The 19,984-nt window shown below is 41.7% G+C and overlaps 1 protein-coding gene across 4 annotated transcripts in view; it reads left to right on the forward strand.

Moving 5' to 3' along the window:
- myo3b (myosin IIIB) overlaps positions 1 to 19,984 on the forward strand; it is a 97,883-nt gene that overhangs the window by 30,424 nt on the left and 47,475 nt on the right. For all 4 annotated transcript variants that reach the window (XM_014173241.2, XM_045707613.1, XM_014173244.2 and 1 more), the window contains 13 exons: positions 86 to 170; positions 283 to 399; positions 502 to 606; positions 784 to 867; positions 1,043 to 1,245; positions 1,348 to 1,446; positions 1,573 to 1,687; positions 2,309 to 2,435; positions 2,603 to 2,813; positions 3,652 to 3,799; positions 5,220 to 5,373; positions 7,569 to 7,657; positions 7,781 to 7,910. In XM_014173241.2, coding sequence (XP_014028716.1) covers positions 86 to 170; positions 283 to 399; positions 502 to 606; positions 784 to 867; positions 1,043 to 1,245; positions 1,348 to 1,446; positions 1,573 to 1,687; positions 2,309 to 2,435; positions 2,603 to 2,813; positions 3,652 to 3,799; positions 5,220 to 5,373; positions 7,569 to 7,657; positions 7,781 to 7,910 — 1,667 coding nt within the window. The remainder of the gene's footprint in view (positions 1 to 85; positions 171 to 282; positions 400 to 501; positions 607 to 783; positions 868 to 1,042; positions 1,246 to 1,347; positions 1,447 to 1,572; positions 1,688 to 2,308; positions 2,436 to 2,602; positions 2,814 to 3,651; positions 3,800 to 5,219; positions 5,374 to 7,568; positions 7,658 to 7,780; positions 7,911 to 19,984) is intronic.

Here is a 19,984-nt window from a genome sequence, read left to right on the forward strand (position 1 = left end):
ATCCAGATTAGCATTAGTAATGTATCTGTATTCTTTCATCACTGTAATGCTTTCTAACCCAGTATTATGTCCTTTACTCCAACAGGCATGAAAGAATCAATACTCGTAAAACACTCATAATAGAGACAAGTCCTGATGATGATCTGGTGAACCTGGAGTTTTTAGATGAGGTAAGATTTCATACTTTGACTTTGTTGTTGTTGGACTAGAGGACGGTATGTGAATAATGTAGGTATTGTACACAGTACCCACTGTATGTGTTCTACTACTTCTTCTCCGAAGGAGACCATCATCAAACACCTCTCGAAGAGATATGACGAGCTGCAGATATACACGTACGTTGGAGACATCCTCATCGCTCTCAATCCTTTTCAAACTCTAAGCATCTACTCACCACAGGTTTGTTTGCTACGGCAGTGCCATTGTGTGCCATAATTCCGCTTAACACCTCTGTAAAGACAGAGCGGTATTGATATTCTAATGTGGGGTGTCTGTTCACAGTTCTCTAAGCTGTACCATGGGGTGAAGCGAGCAGACAATCCTCCCCACATCTTTGCTACTGCTGATGCAGCATACCAGGGCATGGTGACCTTCTGCAAAGACCAGGTACTTGAGGGGGGATACACTTTGTTTGAGGAAGTCCTATTTAGTGATATGCCGGTTCATATGGATAATGTTATCATTGGCATTAAACAAAAACATTTTCTTTGTTTAGAGCTCTAGTGATGTGCTTGTTAGAGACATCCCGATGACAAAAGGCGTTGACGTGTCCCTATGTTTCAGTGCATCATCATCAGTGGAGAGAGTGGAGCTGGGAAGACAGAGAGTGCCCATCTGATTGTCCAGCATCTCACCTTTCTGGGAAAGGTACTGCTTGTTTACTAAAAAATCTGTTCATCATCTTCATAAATATTGAACCTCAGTGGAATTCATTATTGAATGGACAGACTGGACACTGATAGATTCAGTCCTACACATTTAGTTTGTGTTGTCTCCGGAGGGAGTTATCCCCCCCCAAAAAAATGATTGACTGTGATCCCAGGCAAACAATCGGACGCTGCGAGAGAAGATCCTCCAGGTGAATCCCCTGGTGGAGGCGTTTGGCAACGCGTGCACGGCCATTAACGACAACTCCAGTCGCTTTGGGAAGTACCTGGAGATGAAGTTTACCCCCACCGGGGCCGTCATGGGGGCCAAGATCTCAGAGTACCTGCTGGAGAAGTCCAGGGTCATCAAACAGGCCACGTAAGAATGGAAAAATGTGCTAGGGATATTATTCATCACAACTGTTATCCTCAATTGAAGTTAACTGGCTAGATGGCTAACCGTTTGTCTTTATGCTCTTAGGGGAGAGAAAAACTTCCACATATTCTACTACATCTATGCCGGTCTGTATCACCAAGAGAAGCTGAAGAAGTACAGATTACCTGACAAGAAACCCCCCAGGTTAGCATTTCATCACTTTACTTGGCTTTGATTACTTGGCACCTCAAAATAGCCTGAATATAGTGAGTTATTTCCTATCACTTGACTAATGCAGAAACTGGCACTGAAAACTGTGTTTCTGTCTAGATATATTGAAAATCAACATGGCAAAGTGATGCAGGACATTGTCTCCAGTAAACTGTACAAGGAGCAGTTTGATGCCATTCAGGACTGTTTCCGCATCATTGGCTTCACTGACGAGGTCGGTACAGTTGCTCTGTTCATTTAAAAGCAAATGTGTGAACATTATTTTTATTTGCCTTGTCTGATGTTTTCTCCTAAAACAAATAAGACAAAGAGAACATTCACTACCAGTCAAAAGTTTGAACACACCTACTCATTCAAGGGTTTTTATTTATTTTTTATATTTTCTACATTGTAGAATAATAGTGAAGACATCAAAACTATGAAATAACACACATGGAATCATGTAGTAACCCCAAAAGTGTTAAATGCATCAAAATATATTTTAGATTTTTCAAATTAACTTTTAACAAGGCACACTTGTTAATTGAAATGCATTCCAGGTGACTACCCCATGAAGCTGGTTGAGAGAATGCCAAGAGTGTGCAAAGCTGTCATCAAGGCAAAGGGTGGCTACTTTGAACAATCTAAAATATGAAATGTATTTTGATTTGTTTAACACTTTTTTGGTTACTACATGATTCCATTTGTGTTATTCTACAATGTAGAAAATAGTAAAAATAAAGAAAAACCCTTGAATGATTAGGTGTGTCCAAACTTTTGACTGGTACTGTGTCTAAATATCCATAGCATTTCTTCACTCACTGTACGCTGATTTCTGTGCTTCCTTTTTTAACAGGAGGTCAATTCTGTATACAGAATTCTCTGCGCCATTTTGAATACAGGAAATATTGAATTCACTGCCATTACTTCCCAACACCAGACTGATAAAAGTGAAGTGCCTAATGTTGAGGCCTTGGAAAATGGTAAGACAACTGTACTTCAGTGTTATTAGCAAACACTATTTTTTTCTTGCTCAGGTTAAGAATTGATAGTAACATTCCCACCTCTTGGTGTATTTACACAATATGGCTGAATGGTTGTTTCCTTGTTACTCTGTGTGACTGTGACATGAACCTACCCTGTCCCTCAGCTGCGGCCTTGCTCTGCATCGGCCCTGAGGAGCTCACGGAGGCCCTGACGTCCCACTGTGTGGTGACCCGTGGAGAGACAATTATCCGCACCAATACTGTAGACAAAGCCACCGATGTCCGGGACGCCATGTCCAAGGCTCTGTACGGACGCCTCTTCAGCTGGATAGTCAACCGCATCAATGCCCTCCTGCAGCCTGATATGAATATCTGGTAAGTGTAAGATATCTCTGTCTTTGGTTGTTGCGCTGTGCTTCACACTACCGTGGGTGTGGATGCTGCTGCATATTATTAAGCTCTAGTGACCTTTACGTCTGAGATGAGAACCAAACACGTGGAGTAGAATAGGAATGGACATCACAAGACAAGAAAGGGAGAAAAATAAGTCGAGTAAATGTTTTATGCAGAGTTACGTGCTGAGGAAATAATATTCTGATGATTAAAAATACTTCAGAGAGACTGTAAAGGGTTGTTCATTGATCCAAAAGAATTCCCTCATAAATGTGAGCGTGGACTGTCAGGGAGTCATCTTCTCTCTCTGAGCTGTAGAAGGCCCACAGGGTCTCTTTCCATTTCAGTCATCTGTACACTCTGTTATTGCCATTAATAACCTGTTAACCAAGACAAAAGGTGACCTCTAATGTCTTGTTAATGAAAGGGATTATGGGAAATGATGTCTTTCGATCTTAGGAATAAAAAGTGAAATCACTCTGTGCGTATGTGTTGTTAGTGTAGACCCAAATGAAGTATTGTGTCGATTGTGTCGATCACAGTTAAATACAGACTTTAGTATCAATCTGTTTGTACAACCCTTGCCAGCAATTAACATTTTATGATTAACTGATCGTAGTCAAGGATCTCTGAACTTTCAGCACTTTTGTTTAAAAGTTCATTAGGACTCCCCCATAACAGTAGAATTGGCCATTCAGATCAAAATATTCTGTATTTGGGTTGAACTTGCTTCATCATTAAAGTTTCATAAGTCAATGTGGTTCACACAGTTCCACACAAGATGAACTTTGTTTTTCTGTCCCGATGTTCCCCTTTGAAGTGTGGCAGAAAGTGGCATGAATGTGGGAATCCTGGACATCTTTGGATTCGAGAACTTCAAGAAGAACTCCTTTGAGCAACTCTGCATCAACATTGCAAATGAACAGATTCAGTTTTACTTCAACCAACACATTTTTGCCCTGGAACAGGTGAGCCTGCAGATGGGGTGGCTCATGTTTTAGAGAATCTAGATTCATTGTTTCTCTAACTCCAGTAAGTCCATTAACAGTGACAATTGAAGGTATACTAGATTTTGCTGAAAATGTCCTTTTGTGTGTAGTACATGTTGACCATTTTTGTTGAGCATCATTTTGTATATTTAAAATCGCGATATAGTATGCCGGCTTGTTCATCAATCACGGAGGAAGTGTCTCTTAATTGTAAACCAGCGTTATCTTCTTTATAGCGTTTATATGATATTAACATGAATGTTTTTCTCCCTTACATATAATCTGTCATTCTCATTGAAAGAAAGTGTAAGAAGCGGTAGATCTGTTCTATGTGCGCTAATTCTATGCTTCCCATGCTTAAGTTTCATTTTTGCTTCTTTTGCTTTCGGTTTTGTACACCAGCTTCAAACAGCTGAAAATACAATATTTTTGGATATGGAAAATATATTTAATAGCGGTTTAGATGGTACAATGATTCTCTCTCTACGCTATACTTGCTTGTTTTGTCACATTAACTTAAATTAGGCGAGTTATTCGAATTTTAACAACCAGGAAATGGTGGAGCGATTTCTGCATAGTGCACCTTTAATTGATTTAATTAAGCTTTTTACCCTGGAGTGTGGGAGCTTTTCATTTTCATTGACAACACTGTATAGACATTAATCAAAAGCACTTTTTGCTCTTGTGTCCTTTTGTCTTAATGTTGGCTCTTTAGCAATTCCTCTCAAGGGAATTAGAGAGAGTTGGTATTTATAAAGTGATCACTTTATTCAGTCTAATGAATAGAGAAGAACTGAACTATATTGGGGTTGTGTTCTGAAACTGTCCTGTATATTTACTTTACCAAGGCTTAACTAGGCATACTTAATTCCTGGTTCTTAACTAGGCAACTTTCCTGCATGATTTGTTACGTAGAAGTATTAGTTGCTTTCGATGTAGCGCTAGTGCTTAGCGGAAAAGGGATTTTTATAATGTGAAAATGGCTTCAATCCAGTGGTACACAGAAGCTGATTATTCTAAGTTAATGATTTAAACATGAGGACGGTTTAGTTCCATTGGTTCCACTTTATTAGTAAAATATATATTTAAAATAACTTTTTGATCTAAATTAAGCAGATGCAATAATGTGATATGACTCTGGGTTATTTGCAAATGGAACTAAATTATGAATTAGTATGTGGCTCTATCTGTTATTTCAGAACAGTTCTGTATAATTTCAGCGACTGACTTTAGAAATAGTAACTGGAGTGTCTCTCTGCAGCCCAGTGGTGCTGTTGCTTAAGGACTGTATTTAAAAAAAAAAACATGCACAAATCCTATTTAGCCTAGATTGTTTAATTGGGTTATTTAGTGAAATCATTAACTGTGCAATGTTCTAAATTCTGTGTGTTTTAATTAGATGGAGTACCAGAGCGAGGGGGTGGATGCCAGCCTGGTGGAGTATGAGGACAACCGTCCTATCCTGGACATGTTCCTCCAGAAGCCCATGGGCCTGCTCTCTCTGCTGGATGAGGAGAGCCGCTTCCCTCAGGCCACCGACCAGACCCTAGTGGGTAAGACAAATCAAATCCATTTTTATTTGTCACGTGCGCTGATTACAATGGCTGTAGTCTAACTGTGATATGCTTGTTTATGAGCCCTTCCCAGAAATGCAGAGTTAAAAAAGAATCCTAAAAAGAAAAATAGTAACACAAAGGAGTAAAATACATAAGAATGGATCTTTATACAGTACCAGCATCAGATCAATGTGCAGAAAGAGGTATTTGAAGTAGATATGTACATGAAGGTAGGATAAAGTGGCTAACCATCAGGATAGATAATAATAACAGTAAAATTAAGAACAGAGTAGCAGCAGCAAATGATGAGTGTAAATGTGTGTGTTTTGTCGGTATGCGTGTCTGTTATGTGTGTGCATATGTAGTGTATGTGAATGTGTGTAGGTTTTATGTGAGTGTCAATGTAGCGTGAGTGTGTTTACAGGGTATATATAGAGTTGAAGTCGGATGTTTACATGCACTTAGGTTGGAGTCATTAAAACTCGTTTTTCAACCACTCCACAAATTTCTTGTTAACAAACTATAGTTTTGGAAAGTCGGTTAGGACATCTACTTTGTGCATGACACAAGTAATTTTTCAAACAATTGTTTACATACAGATTATTTCACTTATAATTCACTGTATCACAATTCCAGTGGGTCAGAAGTTTACATACACTAAGTTGACTGTGCCTTTAAACAGCTTGGAATTTTGCAGAAAATGATGTCATGGCTTTTGATAGGCTAATTGACATCATTTGAGTCAATTGGAGGTGTACCTGTGGATGTATTTCAAGGCCTACCTTCAAACTCAGTGCCTCTTTGCTTGACATCATGGGAAAATCAAAAGAAATCAGCCAAGACATAAGAAAAAAAAATTGAAGACCTCGACAAGTCTGGTTCATCCTTGGGAGCAATTTCCAAACGCCTGAAGGTACCACGTTCATATGTACAAACAATAGTACACAAGTATAAACACCATGGGACCACGCAGCCGTCATACCGCTCAGGAAAGAGGCACATTCTGTCTCCTAGAGATTAACGTACTTTGGTGCAAAAAGTGCAAATCAATCCCAGAACAACAGCAAAGGACCTTGTGACGATGCTGGAGGAAACAGGTACAAAAGTACCTATATCCACAGTAAAATGAGTCCTATATCGCCATAACCAGAAAGGCTGCTCAGCAAGGAAGAAGCCACTGATCCAAAACCGCCATAAAAAAGCCAGACTACGGTTTGCAACTGCACATGGGGACAAATATCGTACTTTTTGGAGAAATGTCCTCTGCTCTGATGAAACCAAAAAATAACTGTTTGGCCATAATGACCATCGTTATGTTTGGAGGAAAAAGGGGGAGGCTTGCAAGCCGAAGAACACCATCCCAACCGTGAAGCACGGGGGTGGCAGCATCATGTTGTCGGGGTGCTTTGCTGCAGGAGGGACTGGTGCACTTCACAAAATAGCTGGCATCATGAGGCAGGATAATGATGTGGATAAATTGTAGCAACATCTCAAGACATCAGTCAGGAAGTTAAAGCTTGGTTGCAAATGGGTCTTCCAAATGGACAGTGACCCCAAGCATACTTCCAAAGTTGTGGCAAAATGGCTTAAGGACAACAAAGTCAAGGTATTGGAGTGGCCATCACAGAGCCCGACCTCAATCCTATAGAAAATTAGTGGGCAGAACTAAAAAAGCATGTGCGAGCCAGGAGGCCTACAAACGTGACTCAGTTACACCAGCTCTGTCAGGAGGAATGGGCCAAAATTCCCCCAACAATTTAAAGGCAATGCTACCAAATACTAATTCAGTGTATGTAAACTTCTGACCCACTGGGAATGTGATGAAGAAATAAAATCTGAAATAAATAATTCTCTACTATTATTCTGACATTTCACATTCTTTAAATAAAGTGGTGATCCTAACTGACCTAAGACAGGGAATTTTTACTAGCATTAAATGTCAGGAATTGTGAAAAACTGAGTTTAAATGTATTTGGCTAAGGTGTATGTACACTTCCGACTTCAACTGTATATAGCCTTGTGAGACTATATAGGCACATGGCCTCACAAGCAGACCGATTCACGTCCATGTGTACTAAAACAACCAAAGTCTTAGAAAGAAGCCTTGCATAGAAGGCTCTGAAAATATATATGTTGGATCAAGCAGTTTATATATTTTTTTATATTATCCACAAAATATGTTTTCTCTTCAGATAAATTTGAGGACAATCTGCGCTACAAGTACTTCTGGAGACCAAAACGTTTTGAGCTCTGCTTTGGAATTCAGCATTATGCTGGCAAGGTATAGATCACCGCCGTATGTATGGATCAGTATGTTTCATTGCTGTTTGCCCACTGATACAGTTGGTTAGGTCCTCTTTTGTCAGGTGTAGTTTGAGTTGACTGTCCCTGTGCTGTCACACAGGTGTTGTACAATGTGAACGGGTTTCTTGAGAAGAACCGAGACACTCTCCCTGCAGACATCGTTGTGGTTCTGAGAACATCAGAGAACAAACTTCTGCAGCAGCTATTTTCAAGTCCATTGACAAAAACAGGTAGGTGTCAAGACTTGTGGTAAAAGTGTTGTAGAATTCATTATCATCAGCAGTTTACTCCTTTTGGAGTGTTATTACACTACTGCCCCATATTCCACACAGGAACTTGGAAACTTCCCTTTTTTTGTAAAAACAACTAAGTAATCTTCACTCTGTTTACACTGTAGTAGAAAGTTATTGGGGAGCCGATGGCGGTGTTGTGTGAGTGTGTGTTTCTTCCTAGGGTTCATGTCTCCATAAACATTCAGGTAAGGATTTTTTTTTAAAGACTCCGGACGCGCCAGCGTCCTGGTCCTCCACTCAAATCCCCTCTCTCTCTCTCTGCGATCCGATACTGTGTGAATAAATCTCCAGTCTCCATTATCTCCTGAGAGGCTCAGCTCTCCATGGAGGGCTCTGTTTTTATTTTCACTAAGCTGTCCCTTTTGGTTTCCTGCTGCTTGCTGCTATCTACAGATTGTGCAGCAGCGGGATATTTTTGTGATAAGGTTTCCAAATACCCAGGGGATGAAGAAACGGTATTTAGAGAGCATAAAAGCAACTCTTCTTTCCAGTCTTTTCTGTGCAGTTAAATGAAGGTGGTAATATCTTCGTCATTAGCCGTGGCTGGTGCCCGTGGTCACTTGGCTGAGCCGGAATGCTAATGGATGTGTTCAATTACCAGATGCAGCACTTCATACTTTTCTTAAGTTAAGCCATATTATGACTGCTTTCAGTTCTAGTCGAATTAAGAGCAGCTCCAATTTACGATGTGTACCTTGGTTTAGCCTCCATTAGAAATCCATGTGTTATATCTCTAGGTTTTAATAATGGGAGGTAGTGCAAAAGGTGAGCCCATGGCCATCCTCCTCTTTACTTGATTGCAGAAAAATACAGTACCATTTCAAAGTTAATTCAGTAGAATGAAAATGGGGGGAGAATTCACTGCACTTTGGTACTCCAAAGTAATGAGTGACAGCAGAGATGTGGTCCCTCATTCATGGGTACAGACATAGTGTCAATTAGGCCTAAAAGCCTCTAATTTGGTTCAGCTCATCCAAAGGCTTTCTTGTCTACAGCACAACACACAAGGGACATATTTGCAGCAATGTCATTGGGTCAAGTGCATAGTAGGTAATAGGTATCAAGTTGAGATTTTCATGACTGCAGTAAAATGTTATATTGCTGTGTAGTTGTAATCTAGCCACTGTTGTTGTCTGTTTTTCTTTTATTCATATTTTTTATTTAACCTTTATTTAACTAGGCGAGTCAGTTAAGAACAAATTCTTATTTACAGTTCCCCGGCCAAACCTAGCCAACGCGGGGCCAATTGTGCGCCGCCCTTTGGGACTCCCAATCACGGCCGGATGTAAAACACCCTGGATTCGAACCAGGGTGGCTAAGGTGTATGTACACTTCCGACTTCCAGTGGCCTCTTGCACTGAGATGCAGTGCCTTAGACCGCTGCGCCACTCTGGAGTTATTAGTGTCTAGTGCGCCAGTTATGGAATCTTCCTCCGTAACTCATCTCTTTTAAAAAATGTCTACAGGGTGCCCTCACTCAATCTTCACCATCCCTCTGATAAAGAGGTCCCGTCTTCTTGACACTTCATGACGGTAGAGATGATCACGTAAGATAACAGCTATGAGACAATCTACTTCTGTTTATCAAGTGGGAAAAGCTTGAGTTCCCTTTTAAGTGAAAAATAGCAGAGGAAGATGATAATTCGATTCTTCAGGGTAAAATCTGGGGGAATTTAATTTGCATTTTAGTTCATATTATAGAGTCAGTGTTATCTGTGAAATTACTGCTATCTGTGGGATCAGATGAAAATCTATTTAACCCGGGTGGTTTAGTTCTATGCTGTCGAGTTGTGAATATTGTACCAACCGGATGGCTCTTCTTATGACCACTAGGTGTCAGCCTCGTTGATCCTCATGTTAACTTTTGAGATTAAAGGACATTGATGGGTCTGGAACGAGGCACCACACATACAGGCATAGAGGATTACTTGACTATATTTTATCTGTCTTATCAAATGTGAGTATCAAATTATAATTCAGAGGCAAGTTAACCAAAGCAAGTGACCCTTACTGTTATCAAATGATATCTCGGATTCAAAATGATTGAAGATACTGTGAACACTTTACTGTCTGGAACATTACAGTAAATATTACTCATTGGGAATGGGACTGGTCTAGAAATGTTGAAATAAATTGAAATGTTGCATATTGATAAGTAAGATGTGATTACACGCAGAGTTTCTTGAGAGTCGTGCGGAACCAAAAAGTGAAAAGCTTTCCTTGCCAGAAAAGTTGGACCACTTGTGCCTAGAATAATCTCATCAAGCAGGGTCCTTGAGGTTTGGGCATGTGGTGGGGTTTTGTCAAAGGAAATGGGATGTATTTGCATGGACAAATTCCTCTAAGCCAGGGTCTTTCCCAGATCCCTCAGATCAGAGTGCTTGAATTGGCTGAGCTGTGTATGGTCGGTCCAGTGAGGCCTGGGGGGCCTGCGGTCAGAGGATTTGTATGTATCCTTAGGGTTAGTGTCAGCAGAGCACAGTGCACACAAACACGGCACCGTATGACAGCCCTCACTCTGCCAGACCAGACTGCAGGGCATAGTGGTCTAATTCTGTTTCTATGGTGCATGGTTCCTCATATTCATCTACTGTACCTCAGAAGTCAATATATTTCTGCTTTCTCACACCATATTAATATGCATGATGTATTTCTCAGGGCTTTTAGTATGTACATACATAAACCATGTTTTTGTGTACTGTAATTTCCAGTAATATAAACATGACTGGTGTCAGGATCATCTGTGTGCGTTTTGAATTATTAGGTAGGTATCCTTGGCTTATTGGTGAAAATATGACGAGTAAAGTGGTGTGTAATTTATAATTGCCTAACTTGCATATTTTTATTGGATGGGAGAGTAGTCTCTAGTGTATAGATGGGCACGGATACTAAAACACTATTAACATAATGTATATTTATCTATATTTCTGTGATGTTAGCCATGTATCATTGTAGTCAACTCTTTTTAGTGGCAACCTTAGTTTACTGCAGAGAAAATGATATTACTCTATGTAGGCCTATGTAACTTTCATTATATATACACAAGCTTACATTTCAAACGTCCTAGAAGAAAGTGATCACAGAGACTGATTTTAATTTATTGCAAATTATTTTTATTCATGTACCAGACAAGTCTGTATGTTCCAATGTTGTGCATACTGTACATCAACAGTAATGTAATGGCTCGAGTTTACTGCACTTAATTCCACTGTGATGTTTGAAATGTACGAAATGAAAGCTACATATTAGTTCAACGTTTTCACAACTCCAAGACAGTACAATGTTCCTCTCTTCGTGTTAAGAGTTTCTCTTGTGAAGAACTGACATGTTCCTTCAGCCGTGCAGCGTGATGACACATTGTGCTCTTTGTTCTCTGCTAGTAGTCTGGCTTTCATCCCACTGGGTTACATTCATGGATATACTTTTCTGTCGTTATCAATAAAACGTCAATACGGTGCAGTGTTCGATTTGGCTGCTGGGGAGGGAAAGGAGACCTCCAGCTCCGCTAAAACCATTGACAACTACGTGCCGTTTTCAATGGGTTGTTAAATAAATGTATAACTATTTGCCTTTAATATCATCACATCTTGAAGAGCATTTTCAGAACTTGTCAGGCGGTGGTTAACTGGTGCAGTGAATCAGGCGCAGGAGAGCAGGAATGAGTGTACAAGGTATTTAATTCCACGACAGCACCAGTATGCAGACAAAACTCAAAGTGCGGAGAAATACCGGTCACTCGAAAATAACGGGCGTAAATACATAACCCGGCAAACATAACCAGCCGACAAGTACCGCCATGAACAATAAATAAACACCCACACTAACATGTGGGAAACAGAGGGTTAAATAATGAACATGTAATTGGGGAATAGAAACCAGGTGTGTAGAAAACAAAGACAAAACAAGTGGGAAATGAAAAGTGGATCGGCGATGGCTAAAAGACCGGTGACGTCGACACCGAACGCGGCCTGAACAAGGAGAGGGACCGACTTCGGCGGAAGTCGTGACAGAACTACACATTTCCGATTACTCCACATTTAGCTCTATCATCAGATTAGGGAGGACGGTTATTTTTATTTTTTTTATAACCATGGCCTTATTTCCATTACAGCATATTGGATGACTCATTCATATTCCATTCACCCAGCTCAATGTAACATCGATAGGTTTAGGCTACTACATGATACTCTGAATTTTCCCTATCATGAGGTTATTAAAACCTAGCCTACGAATTAATGTTTATCACTTAGGTGCACAGGTCGAGAGACAAATTGTAGTAATCAAGGTGACAGACAGTGACTCATTCAATACAGCCTTGCACACTCTTGCCTGCATCTAGCTGATCTAGGGTAAAATCATTAGTACAAACAGTTGGAAACGAGAGTTTCTATTGGACAAGTTCAGGTAGATTTATCCCAGTTTCATTCTGTTTGCTTTTGTTTAAGAAATGTTTTTCTACAGAATCAGCGGAATGAATATACCCCAAATCCCCCGCACACACAGTTCACTTTCATAGCATCACTCTTTGTATAATTCCTTCTAGCATCTACGCGCTCTCCTCCTCTTACCTATTCCCTTGCTTGTGGACTTGTGCACAACACAACAGCTGTCTGTGACCAGGTAAAAAAAAAACTTTCCAAGCCAAACCTTCAAATCATAACCGCTAACCACTACACACAACCTACATTGTTGTCACCATATTAGCTAACATCATAGTCAACATAGCTACTAGAACTAACGCGTTAGTAAACCCGCTACAATCACACCTTACAGTGTACAGCAAACAGTTTAGCAGTTTAGCAGTTACAATGGCGGGCCTCTGTGGCAATAAATCAATAAACCCCGAAAGCTTACCTTGACTTGGACGAGTTCCAGTGTTGGATCGACTTAGCCAGCTAGCTAACATAAATAGCATTCCTCTCTGTTTGAGCCAGGTGTTTGGGTAAGCTAAATTAGCCAGCTGCATTAGCTAGCTAGGTAAGTGAAAGTGAAGAAATTACAATGAAATATAGCTCTCTCTCTCTAGCTCGCTGTAGCTTATGCTTTCAGTACTAGATACGTTCCCTTTGATTGGGTGGACAACATGTCAGTTTATGCTGCAAGAGCTCTGATAGGTTGGAGGACGTCCTCCGGAAGTCGTCATAATTACTGTGTGATTCTATGGAATGGTGTGAAAACCATGAACCTCCTAGGTTTTGAATTGAATTCAATGTACCCAGAGGAGGACGGAAAATAGCTGTCCTCCGGCTACACCATGGTGCTACCCCAAAGAGTGCTGTTGAGCCTAATGTGGACCTTCATTGCAAAACAGTGTGTTTTACTCAGTTATTTTTTTTTTTTTAATGTTTCACCATTTAAATCTAAATGTAAATTCACTGAGTAGGATGCAGTAGGGATGCGTGGGTAAATCACTGGGGAAGCCAAGCCCCCGCCATATTACAACCTATGTGTTGTGATAATTGTGTTGTTTGCTCTATAACCTATTAATTCACATGCCTTGCGGCCGTGATATATAGGCCTAAAGGCCGAGACAATAAGAAGACAGTGGCAGAATAAATTCAACCACACCTTTGTTTCATCACAAAACCGGATAGCAACATCTGTCCATTGAAGTCCACAAAGCATAGTGCATGTACAGTAACAGTTACATGACCTACAGCATGGTCAAGCAAGATAATGTTTCTGAAATTTTTGGACCACTAAACAAATATTGATTTAGAACCACAGAGATTTACCATAAGTCGCAAAGAAAACAGGAGCTGCCTCCACTATTCCTGCACCATTTCAACTTCAACAGGTCTACATTATCAAATCACCTCTGCTTAGTCTAATACAGTGACAATTAAACCATACCAAAAACAATTCAGTTCAATCAACGTAAGCTAAATATGATGTGGCTGTCCATGGTTCTGATTTCTGTGTGCGTGCATGTGTGTGTGTGTGTGTGTGTGTGTGTGTGTGTGTGTGTGTGTGTGTGTGTGTGTGTGTGTGTGTGTGTGTGTGTGTGTGTGTGTGTGCATTCGTGCAAGTAGAAAAACATGTTGACTCACCCTACTTGTAGAGAAACGCCATCCTCCTCTCTTTCATGTTGACGAATGTAATGGCGCCGAAGGAGATGGCCGCCTATTTACGATCCCGTAACCAATTGTGATATTGTGTATGTTTTTTTCACGTTATTTCTAACTTATTTTGTACATAATGTTTCTTATGACCGAAAATGACTGAGCTTACTGGAGGAATTCTTCTTCTTCAACAAGTCGGACGGGAAGGATTTACTCCAGACACCCGACAAGGCCCTCATCCCCGTCATTCGCAGGAGGAAAAGACGGAGGTATTGTGGACAACGGTTCGGGTGCCTTGTAAGGATCCGTTGCCGAGAGGGTACTCTACCGTTTCCATCGGTCCTATTAGCCAACGTGCAATCAATCAATGATAAAATAGACGAACTACGGGCACGTATATTCAACCAACTGGATATTTAAAAACTGTAAAATCTTATATTACACAGAGTCGTGGCTGAAAGACGACATGATTAACATACAGCTGGCGGGTTTTAAGCTTTTTTGGCAGGATAAAACAGCGGCCTCTGGTAAGACAAGGGGCGGCGGCCTATGCATATTTGTAAACAATAGCTGGTGCATGAAATCCAAGGAAGTCTCAAGGTTTTGTTTGCCTGAGGTAGAGTATCTCATGATAAGCTGTAGATCACGCTATTTACCAGGAGAGTTTACATCTATATTTTTCATAGCTGTCTATATACCACCGCAGACCGATGCTGGCACTAAGACTATACTCAATGAGCTGTATACCACCATAAGAAAACAGGAAAATCCAGAGGCGGCGCTCATAGAGGCCGGGGACTTTAATGCAGGGAAACTCAAATCAGTTTTACTTAATTTCTATCAGCATGTTAAATGTGCAACCAAAGGGGGAAAAAAAACTCTAGATCACCTTTACTCCTCACACAGAGACGCGTACAAAGCTCTCCACCGCCCTCCATTTGGAAAATCTGACCATAATTTTATCCTCCTGATTCCTGCTTACAAGCGAAAACTAAAGCAGGAAGCACCAGTGACTCGGTCAATAAGAAAGTGGTCAGATGAAGCAGATGCTAAGCTACAGGACTGTTTTGCTAGCACAGGCTACAATTTGTCCAGGATTCTTCCGATGGCATTGAGGAGTACACCACATCAGTCACTGGCTTCATCAATAAGTGCATCGATGACGTCCCCACCGTACATCTATATTTTTCGTAGTTGTCTATTTACCACCGTAGACGGATGCTGGCACTAAGACCGCACTCAATGAGCTATACATACTCCAACCAGAAGCCATGGATTACAGGCAACATCCGCACTGAGCTAAAGGGTGGAGCTGCCGCTTTCAAGGAGTGGGACTCTAACCCGGAAGCTTATAAGAAATCCCACTATGCCCTCAAACGAACCATCAAACAGGCAAAGCATCGATACAGGACTAAGATTGAATCATACTACACCGGCTCTGATGCTCGTCGGATGTGGCAGGGCTTGCAAACTATTACAGACTACTAAGGGAAGCATAGCCACGAGCTGCCTAGTGACACGAACCTACCCGACGAGCTAAATTACTTCTATGCTCGCTTCGAGGCAAGTAACACTGAAACATAAATGAGAGCACCAGCTGTTCCGGACGACTGTGTGATCACGCTCTCCTTAGCAGATAAGACCTTTAAACAGGTCAACATTCACAAGGCCGCAGGGCCAGAAGGATTACCAGGACGTGTACTCCGAGCATGCGCTGACCAACTGGCAAGTGTGTTCACTGACATTTTCAACCTGTAATACTCACATGTTTCAAGCATACCACCATAGTCCCTGTGCCCAAGAACATTAAGGTTACCTGCCTAAATGACTATCGACCCATATCACTCACGTCTGTAACCATGAACTGCTTTGAAAGGCTGGTCATGGATCACATCAACACCATCATCCCAGAAACCCTAGACCCACTGCAATTTGCATTCCGCCCCAACAGATCCACAGCATCTCTATTGCACTCAACACTGCCCTTGTCCCACCTGGACAAAAGGAATACCTATGTGAGAATGCTATTCATTGACTACTGCTCAGCATTCAACACCATAGTGCCCTGAAAGCTCATCACTAAGCTAAGGACCGTAGACTAAACACCTCCCTCTGCAACTGGATCCTGGACTTCCTGACGGGCCAATCCCAGGTGGTAAGGGTAGGGAACAACACATGTGCCACGCTGATCCTCAACTCGGGGGCCCCTCAGGGGTGCGTGCTCAGTCCCCTCCTGTACGCCCTGTTTACTCATGACTGCATGGCCAAGCATGACTCCAATACCATTATCAAGTTTGCCGATGACACAACAGTGGTAGGCCTGATCACTGACAATGATGAGACATCCTATAGGAAGGAGGTCAGAGACCTGGTCAAATGGTGCCAGGACAACAATGTGATCAAGACAAAGGAGATGATTGTGAACTACATGAAAAGGAGAACCAAGCACGCCCCCATTCTCATCGACGGGGCTGTAGTAGAACAGGTTGAGAGCTTCAAGTTCCTTGGTGTCCAAACACACTAAGACAGTCGTGAAAAGGGCACGACAAAGCTTATTGCCCCTCAGGAGACTGAAAAGATTTGGCATGGATCCTCAGATCCTCAAAAGGTTCTACAGCTGCACCATCGAGAGCATCCTGACTGGTTGCATCACTGCCTGGTATGGCAACTGCTCGGCCTCCAACCGCAAGGCAGTACAGAGGGTAGTGCGTATGGCCCAGTACATCGCTGGGGCCAAGCTTGCTGCCATCCAGGACCTCTATATCAGGCAGAGGAAGGCCCTAAAAATTGTCAAAGACTCCAGCCACCCCAGTCATAGACTGTTCTCTCTGCTACCGCACGGCAAGCGGTACCGGAGTGCCAAGTCGAGGTCCAAAAGGCTTCTTAACAGCTTCTACCCCCAAGCCATGAGACTCCTGAACAGCTAATCAAAGGGCTACTCAGACCCCGCTTTTACGCTGCTGCTACTCTTTGTTTATAATCTATGCATAGTCATTTTAATAACTCTACCTACATGTACATATTACCTCAATTACCTCAACTGACCGGTGCCACCGCACATTGACTCTGTACCGGTACCCCCTGTATATAGCCTTGCTTGTTATTTTACTGCTGCTGTTTAATTTTACTTTTATTTTCAATTTTCAGTTTTTTACTCATCTATTTTTTACTTTACACTTATTTTTTTATTTTTTTAAGTATTGTTGGTGAAGAGCTTGTAAGTAAGCATTTCACTGTTAGGTCTACAACTTGGTATTCGGCGCATGTGACAAATAAAATGTGATTTAATTTGAAACTGTCTATCACCTGGCTAAAATGTTGGCTCGCTAGCCTAACTTCCATTCATGGGCAACGTTAGCTAGTTAACATTCGCCTTCTACAACTAGTTACATATTAAACTTCCATCCTCTCAGTCCAGGGGCACAATGTATGCATTTATTGTTGGATCAGAATCGCCCTTATAATCATTGACCAGAATGGAGAATTAAGTAAAACCACAAGTCCAAATCCCTATCTCCACCCTTGGCTAATTTAGGAAAGGGCCAATTTTAGCGAGCTGGCAGTATTCAGACCTCTTGACATTTTCCACATTTTGTTACGTTACAGCCTTATTCTACAATGGATTGAATAAAATAAAGTCCTCATCAGTCTATGCACAATACCACATAATGACAAAGCGAAAACAGGTTTTTAGAAACTTTTGCAAATTTATTTAAAGATAAAAACAGAAATACCTTATTTACGTAAGTATACGTGAGACAAAAAATTTAGCTCAAGTGCATCCTGTTTCCATAGATCATCCTTGAAATGTTTCTACAACTTGATAGGAGTCCACCTGTGGTAAATTAAATTCATTGGACATGATTTGGAAAGGCACACACCTGTCTATATAACGTCCCACAGTTGATGTCAGAGCAAAAACCAAGCCATGAGGTCGAAGTAATTATCCGTAGAGCTCTGAGACAGGATTGTGTTGCGGCACAGATCTGGAGAAGGTCCCCAAGAACACAGTGGCCTCCATAATTCTTAAATGGAAGAAGTTTGGAACCACCAAGACTCTTCCTAGAGCTGGCCGCCCGGCCAAACTGAGCAATTGGGGGAGAAGGGCCTTGGTCAGGGAGGTAATCAAGAACCTAATGGTCACTCTGACAGAGCTCCAGAGTTTCTCTGTGGAGATGGGAGAGCCTTCCAGAAGGACAACCATCTCTGCAGCACTCCACCAATCAGGCCTTTTGTGGTAGAGTGGCCAGACGGAAGCCACTCCTCAGTAAAAGGCACATGACAGCCCACTTGGAGTTTGCCAAAAGGCTCCTAAAGGACTCTCAGACCATGGGAAGCAAGATTCTCTGGTCTGATGAAGCCAAGATTGAACTCTTTGGCGTGAATGCCCAGCGTCACGTCTGGAGGAAACCTGGCACCATCCCTATAATGAAGCATGGTGGTGACAGCATCATGCTGTGGGGATGTTTTTCAGCGGCAGGGACTGGTAGACTAGTCAGGATAGACGGAAAGGTGAACGGAGCAGAGTACAGAGAGCTCCTTGATCAGAGCGCTCAGGACCTCAGACTGGGGCGAAGATTTACCTTCCAACAGGACAATGACCCTAAGCACACAGCCAAGACAAAGCAGGATTGGCTCTGGGACAAGTCTCTGAATGTCCTTGAATGGCCCAGCCAGAGACTGGACTTAAACCCGATCGAACATCTTTGGAGAGACCTGAAAATAGCTGTGCTGCGACGCACCCCTTCCAACCAGACAGAGCTTGAGAGGATCTGCAGAGAAAAATAGGAGAAACTCCCCAAGTACTGGTGTGCCAAGCTTGTTGCGTCATACCTAAGAAGACTCATGGCAGTCATCGCTGCCAAAGGTGCTTCAACAAAGTACTGAGTAAAGGGTCTAAGTACTTAAGTAAAAGTAATATTTCCGTTTTTTTATTTTAATCAATTAGCAAGCATTTATACAAACCTGTTTTTGCTTTGTCATCATGGGTATTGTGTGTAGATTGATAAGGAAACAAAACAATTTAATCCATTTTAGAATAAGGCTGTAACGTAACAAAATGTGGAAAAAGTCAAGCAGTCTGAATATTTTCTGAATGCACTGTATATACTGTATCTTGAAAACTTGATTGCTGACATGAAAAACATTTTGGGACTATATCAACAATATATAGTTTTTGGGTGGAATTTTACTTTAAGTTATACTTTTTTATATTTTCTCTAATCACGGGAATGTTTTTAGTCAGCAGTCGGATTCAGATGACCCTTTTCTGCATTGAAATCAACTAACTCTGGGCATAAAGGGTGCTGGTTATGTGGGGGCGGTATGGCTGCCATAATCTCATTTGCTTGGTTGCTGAGTTGAGTTTCCAGATCACATTTATTCAAAAAAGAGAGCGGGAGAGAAGGGAGATATATCCACGGAGCTTCTGCAAACTCAGCTCTAAGAGGCTGCTCTCTAACAACTTTGATTGTCCCCTGTGTCGACAGCTCGATCCATAGCTTCTGAACTACAAGGCGTGCACTGGCACTCATAAAAGAATGTAGGGAGGTGTCATATTGAACGTGGGATTGCTTTTTAATCCCAGGCACATTGACTATTCTTGTCAATAGAAACCCAATACAACTGCCAGCTTGAGCTTTTTTTTCTATAGGATTCTTGCTGGGCTTAATTTTCAAAGTGTACGCACAGATGCCAGGGATGGCTTTTTCTCTTTTCTCCCTCTCCTTCTCGCACTCTGTGTATCTGTGGCGGCAGCCCATGCCAAGAGCAACACGCGTGAAGCAGAAGCGATCAGTGTGATCCTCCACCACTGTCTGCTCCCTAAGACAGGATGACCTGTTGGGAGATGGACCCCCTTACTTCCTCCTCTCTTCTCACAACACCCCTACAGCCTCTAGTGATTAACCCCTTTGCGAATATATACCGTTTTGTACAGTTGTGATGATG

The sequence above is a fragment of the Salmo salar genome, chromosome ssa25 (genome assembly GCF_905237065.1).
Source record: "Salmo salar chromosome ssa25, Ssal_v3.1, whole genome shotgun sequence".
In the NCBI taxonomy this organism is placed as follows: Eukaryota; Metazoa; Chordata; class Actinopteri; order Salmoniformes; family Salmonidae; genus Salmo; species Salmo salar.